The following is a 6,989-nucleotide window of genomic DNA, read 5'->3' on the forward strand; positions in this document are numbered from 1 at the left end:
CCTGACGCAGTTCCTGAAGAATTCGCTGACGTAGTTTTTGAGGTAGTCTCTGAAGTAGTCTCGAATTCCAACATAAAATATAATATAATTTGATAATATTTAGTTTTTTCAAAAGATATTGTACAAAATAACAAATTAAAATATTATTGGTTGGTGAACTGAACCAAAGTTAGGAGTGGATGAAAGTAATGTTGAAAAATCATCAGTGAGAAAGTGCTCTCATGTAGATTGTGGGTTCTAGAAATAACACTCTCAATTATGGGTCTCGCTGTAAAAAATTTCAAACCAAACTCCATCTTGCATCAACCCTGTCCATGTTCAACAGATGCATTCATTGCACTCAATGTTGCATATGTGCTGGGAAAAAAAAACTGAAAGGACAAAACCAGAGCAGATACATGAATAAAATAACATGGACGCTTCCAGGCCTATAAACCAACTTTCATATTCACAGAGGTTTCAATGCAAGCAAACATCAAATTTGTGAAACAACCAAACCCCAAATCCCGTGTATTTTAAAATTTAAGTGGCACACACTCATTTTTTCAGCATAGTGGAAAAACTCTATCGCCCATAAATTGCAGTTTGCGTCATATGATTTCCCGACTCCAAAGAGACAGTACTCTCTTGATCGTGAATCTGCAGTGCAAATACTGGTTGTTTCGGTCTCGGAAGATCTGTTGTGGTTGTGATCATGGACACTACTTGTGCAATGTTTGGCCTGTCAACAGCTTGCTGTAGGATGCAGAGTAGACCAATCTGAACACATCTGGCGACTTCAACTGGAGAACCCGAGCTGGCAATATCTTGATCCAAAAGATCCACTCCATCGGTCTCAAGCCAAGAATTCCATGCCTATCATATATACAGCATCTAAGAAACTTGTTTGCATCAAAAAAAATGATGTGATTTTGGAACTTTAGTTCTTACATATTCAAGAAGGGTTTTGCCTTCCTTTCTACAATTAAAACTTGAGATCTTCATCCCACTAATAATTTCTAACAGCACAACTCCAAAAGCATATATGTCAGACTTCTCTGAGAACATCCCTGTCCATGCATACTCAGGAGACATGTATCCTCTGTTCATATCCCATATACAGCCTAGTAAGTTGACATAAATTACTTAATATATTTTGATTGAGATGATATATACTTACATAGTTCCAACAACTCTAAGAGTGCTGTCTTGATTTTGAGTTCCTTGAAACATGCGAGCCAATCCGAAATCTGATATTTTTGGGTTCATGTTTTCGTCCAAGAGAATGTTGCTGACCTTCATGTCTCGGTGTATGACCTTGAGGCATGAGTCACGATGGAGATAAAGAAGCCCGCGCGCAACACCTTCAATGATGTTGAACCTCTTGGGCCAGTCAATCTGAAGCTTTAGAGTCATATCTAGCCACAATACGATAAAAGCATATTAAATGAGCAAGGAAAAAGGAATATAATTGTAGAGGAGGCAAATGCAGAACTAAGGAGCAGACGGACCAAAGAGAAAACTATCGAGGCTTTTGTTCACCATGAACTCATAAATAAGTAGCTTTTCTTCTCCATCAATGCAGCATCCCAAAAGCCGAACCAAGTTTCTGTGTTGTAGTTTTGAGATGAGTTTTATTTCATTCATGAACTCTTCTGTACCCTGTCCTGAACTGCTAGAAAGCCTTTTAACCGCTATTTCCTTCCTATCTGACAAAATTCCCTAAAAAGCAAAGTTTCAGACAGAGTCAGTCATCCACTGAACAATAAAATAAAATATTGATAATATATCTCTTAACCTTATAAACTGGACCAAATCCACCTTCACCGAGTTTGTTTGAGATTTTAAAGTTATCGGTAGCAGCTCGTATAGTGTTCATCTCAAAGAAAGTTAATCCTGAGATTTCTTCTTGTTCCAGACCACTTTTCCATGAATCTTGAAGAACACACCGAGTTGGCAACAACAAGTAACAAATGCATGTGAGAGTGGTTACATAAGTGAAAGTAAGACAAAAAAGAACCACAAGACAAAGAAAGAGAGTTATTATATTTTTTCCAGTTATCTCACCATTTCTTTTTGCTCTGTATCTCCAGTACTTATATGAGGCAAAGGCCAAAATCACAAAAATAGAAAGGCAGATACTACCAGCAATAATCATCATGGTTCTCCTGCTTCCACCTGAGAGATTTTACCACAAAACCAAAACTGTAAAAAAATATGAACGAAGCAAAAAAAAGTAAAAAGTATTCAGCCTTACCAAGTTCTGAGCTTGCAAGACGAATTGAGAGAAACTCTGCTCCAGAGGAATACCGAACTGTGTCCATAAGCTCCTGATACCAAAGCAAGCATCCGATTCCAGTAATATACGCAAAAGCAGTGCACGAGCAGTTTCTCAGACAACCCTGTTGGCACTGATCTTTATCAACAAAGCTTGCGTACTCGTAGCGATCTGGAGGTTTCACATTCGAAAGACGATAAAAGGAGTCTTCTCCGCGTTTCCCACAAGATAATAATGCTTTACGTCTCACACATCCAGAAGTCTTGTTCCCTCGTTTCCGCTCCACTTTGTGTTTCGGCACAAACCCTTTCATGCATTCACACTTCGTCGTGGGAGAAGTGGTGGACGACGTCACGCATAGCCCGAAAGGTCCACACGCACCGTAGATATCGCATGCGTTCCCTGGAGTCGAAAAGTCCACAACCCACCCTGTCCCATTGTAATGAGACGTCTTAACATATCCCTCTGACGTAATCACAACCCGCGTGATCAGCTGAGAGTTTCTCTGTAGATAAGAGAAGGTCCCTGTCCCGTTTGCCACGTCTTGGGAGAGGCTAAACGGACTCGCGTACGATTTCTCCATCTGCGGTAGGCCAGTGAACCCGGTCTTATCCCACGGACCGCTTCTCTTGTAAACTCTCCTCCCTTTCATGGTAACGATCTGCGACGGCACCTGCGGCGTCAGCTCGACGGAAAACTCGCCGGGAGATGGATCGGTGCGGCTTTTCCAGCAGGTCAACACTCGCTTCTCCTTGGATGCGAGGTTGTACGTTAGAGACGAGAGAGGAAGCAGAGTATCCCCAGGGTTCTCGAAGCTCTGCCACAGAAGAGTTCCGGACACTTCATCGACGACGACGAGGTTCCCTGTGTCCAAGAGCTTGGCGTGACACTTATTGGTAGTAGATGCTCCTCTGGTTGATGATGATGACGACCAAACAACGTTTTGTCTGCCGTCGAGCAAGACGAGACTACCGTTTACGCTGATGGTGAGGTTTGCGGAAGGGGTTGTGATCGGGGTTTCTCTGTTGGCCACCCACACGACCACCCGCGGTGTGATTTTCTTGAACCAGATCCCGACGTACTGGTTCCGAGAGTTGTTAGGACTAAAGAATCCTAACTCGTAAGATTCGTTAGGGGAGCTCAGAGTTTGTCCTCCTAGTGACAAAGGACTTTCTCTAGATATAGATGCATAGCAGCCACGGTCAAAGAACCAGAGAAAGCAAAAGAGAAGTACTATATGCATAGCCATGTGTTCTAAAAGACTTCTCCTTCAGATCTGAATGTATAAACTCAAAAGGACAGAAAACAGTTTTGAGTCTTCTAGATGTATAGTATATAGTATTATTATAATCATTTGCATTTTGTTTTATATTTGGGCGCCTCGTTTTTTCGAATATCCATTATAATAATTGAAACCTTGTCGCTTCAGTTCATAATAATTAGAACTGTGACTACTTTATTCTGATTTTTAAACTCCAACTTGTAGCAGCCCTGTTCAAGTTCAACGATGCCTTTTGTTTGATAGTACATAACATAATCTTAAGAATTTGGTTATTGTATAATATGACAGAAGGAAATCTTCGACCAATGACAAACACATTCCCACTTTTCAGATTCAACATATTGTGCTAAGACGTGAAAGGAAAAACAGAGCTGCAAATTAATGAATAAATTACCTGGACGCTTCTAAACATGAGAGTTTGGTCTAATCTGCAAATTAATGAATAAATTACCTGGACGCTTCTAAAGACGACTCTGTCCTGGTGATACCCCCACCACCATTATCCGGGTTCAAATCGAACAATCTCTCTGCAAAATTCACGTTTTCAATGAATATGGCAAGCACCTAACATGGCAACATATACATTGACAGCTGGATTATTGGACATCTGCATAATAAAGTTCCATGCTTCATTCAACCGTCCGGATCTACCTAGAAGATCGAGAGTGGCTCCATTGTGGTCCCACAGTAACATGTTGTCACCTCATGACGCTCGCTCATCAATCATCATATATTAAAAAAAAAATTCTTGCAGTCATAAAAAGCTCCAAATTACCACCCCCATGTATTCACTAACCAAGACCACATCAGACTGAAGTAATTAATTGTTTCGATAGGATGCATCCTGCGCAAATCCAAATAACATTGTGTTCCGATAAAGATACAAGTGTTCTTGTCTTCAATTTCCCAAAGATAGAAGCTGAGGTATCAACTTCCTTTCACTTGCAATAATACATGGAGGTTAAAAAGTTCACTACTGAAACATTGCTATCAAGATCCAACTCAACTGATAGCTTGTAGATGTATCAAATTCAAAATTTCCAACCGTAATCTTTTCTTTTGCTAATTCATACGTGCTTTTCAATTTCTGACATATTGATTCACATGGAATAACATCATTTCCTTTTTACTGTCATAATAATTATATAAAATACTACTTTAATTAATCTTATCATATGTTTTGTGTTTACAAAAAACTGTTTTGTGTTTAAGGTATTTTAGTTTCAGTTTATATTTTATATAAATTTCTTTATTATGATCTAAAATTAAATTTCAAACTAGAATCCTCTGATAATGGAGTTAAATTCTATTATAGAAATCAAATGATATCATGTTGATTTTATAAATAAATTGATAAATATTTTAAGACATGTAGATTTTTTTTTTGAACAAATACATGTAGATAAATAATGTATCTTAAACTGTACACTGAATCAAAAAAAGATGAAAATATTATCCATTTTAAGTCTTACTAGAACTTGACCCGTTCACCCGCACGGGTTGTTATTTTCATTTTTATATAAATGAATATTATTTAAATGTTTATCGGTTTATATTTTAAATATTTATCATATTTTAAATATTTTATAAATACAACAATCGAATAGTTTACGTACTGTAGAAAATAATGACTCGTGCCCATCAAAACTTTTGACAAAATATTGACCTATTGATATGTTTGAATAATATTTCTTTTAACATGAAATTATTTTTCAAATGTAATAAGAATTTAAATATTTTGATCATATATGGATAATACGGTGAGATTTAGATACGTTAGAAAAAAAAATATTTGGTTATAAAAAATAAACATTGTTTTACAAATATATTTAAATTTTCTTGTTGAAGATAATTAATAGTAACTGAAATGATTAAACATATATGTTAGAAAATTTTGAAATATATATAATCTTAGGTGAGATTATATTATTTAAAAAATAATATTCACTTACAAATATTTTATATTGTTCTATACATTGTTTAAAAATATTTTAATCTTAGCATATATAAATTTTATTGTTCAAAATAATTAATGGTAAGTTAAACAAATATTTTAGGAATATTCATAATATTGTTTAATATCGAATTTAAACTTGATTTTTGTTCAAAATAATTAATGGTAACATTATCCAAGTTTAATATAGTTAAATTGATTTTAAATTTGAATATCCCTAAAATTAGATAATTTGTTTAAGGAAATATATTAAATACTAAAATTAAGTTAAATTTGATTTAGTAAATAGTTTAATAAATAGGAAAAGACAATGATTCCTTAAAGATAGGTTCATTTAATTACTTCAGTGGCATGTCATTGTAAATAAGTTGGAAAACTTAGGGATATTTTATATTTGTACTTCTGTTTTAATAATATACTAGATTTTGACCCGTCCTTAAAAAGGGCGGGTATATTTTTATATTTATTTTTGAGAAATTTATTTTTTATATTTGTGTTTTTGTAATTATATTATGTTTAATATTAATTTACTTTAATGCAATTTTTGGTAAATATATTAAATATCTCATATTGCATAACTATACACTTTTGACATATGCATTTCAGAAATTATTTTTAAAGTTTATTCCTAAAGTTTGCAATATATTATATTTTCTTAATAGTTACCTTACATAATTAATCAAGAATATTTATACCAAAAAACTGACTCGGGATCAACCCGAAAATCAAAGTTTTATACTCTCTTAGACCTGACCTATATACTCGAACGACTCTTATAGTGTTATATCCGAATATCAATATCAAACCCAACCTGCACCGGAAACCAAACAACATTTTTTTAAAAAATGATTGAAATATAAATGAGTTAATATGATCTTTACTAACTTTAAGTTAAATCACATTTAATAAATATTTTTAATCGAATAACCTATTTAAAATCCATTAAACTAATTGAGTTTCTATTAATATTAATTTCTATTAAAAATCTACTTATAAAAATTAAATGTCATTAATTTATGAAAATGTAACATCAGTATTTATATTTTTAAAAATAACATGTACTCATCCCTAATTAATAATGTGATCGAACGTTGTATGTGAAAACATGTATATTTACTTTGGATTTGTACAAACTGCGTATAATTTATAGGTCTCGTACTTATGCTCATTTATTAAATTAGAGTTTTTACAAACTGTATATAACTTATAGATTTCGTACACCTATTTGTTACTTAAATTCGGGTTTGTACAAATATTTATAAGAGAAGAAGGCGACGGAAACAATATTAATTATGATAAAATCTTATTTTTTAGTTTAAAAAATTGTTGCAAAATCTAAGAGCATATTTTACGGGATTAAGAGGTTATATAATCAAATTTCGAAATTGAGTTTAGAATAATTGATTTAATTCGTTGAATGTTCTTATTTGTTGGATATATACTCAGAAAATAGATATGATCCATATTATAAGGAACTTTAAATGTTCTTATTATCT

General features: G+C 33.9%; 1 protein-coding gene across 1 annotated transcript; it reads right to left on the bottom strand.

The window, feature by feature from the left end:
• Positions 1–399: 399 nt before the first annotated feature.
• Positions 400–4,107, bottom strand: LOC108855184 (G-type lectin S-receptor-like serine/threonine-protein kinase At1g11280). The gene is made up of 8 exons (XM_018628936.2): positions 3,991–4,107; positions 2,237–3,533; positions 2,047–2,157; positions 1,778–1,914; positions 1,491–1,701; positions 1,160–1,397; positions 931–1,081; positions 400–855 (listed from the first exon to the last, which is right to left on the bottom strand). The coding sequence occupies exons 2-8, from the start codon at positions 3,504–3,506 to the stop codon at positions 565–567; spliced, it is 2,409 nt and encodes an 802-aa protein (XP_018484438.1). The 5' UTR covers positions 3,507–3,533; positions 3,991–4,107; the 3' UTR covers positions 400–564.
• Between the last annotated feature and the right edge of the window lie 2,882 nt (positions 4,108–6,989).

The sequence above is a fragment of the Raphanus sativus genome, chromosome 4, assembly GCF_000801105.2.
Source record: "Raphanus sativus cultivar WK10039 chromosome 4, ASM80110v3, whole genome shotgun sequence".
NCBI lineage: Eukaryota > Viridiplantae > Streptophyta > Magnoliopsida > Brassicales > Brassicaceae > Raphanus > Raphanus sativus.

What these genes read in the sequence shown, in the direction of transcription:
- LOC108855184 (XM_018628936.2), bottom strand. Translation starts at nt 3,506, where the DNA reads ATGGCTATGCATATAGTACTTCTCTTTTGCTTTCTCTGGTTCTTTGAC. An exon ending in TCTTGCAAGCTCAGAACTTG is followed by an intron (nt 2,158 to 2,236) that starts GTAAGGCTGAAT and finishes AAAATCTCTCAG; the next exon opens with GTGGAAGCAGGAGAACCATG. An exon ending in CCTCGATAGTTTTCTCTTTG is followed by an intron (nt 1,398 to 1,490) that starts GTCCGTCTGCTC and finishes TATTGTGGCTAG; the next exon opens with ATATGACTCTAAAGCTTCAG.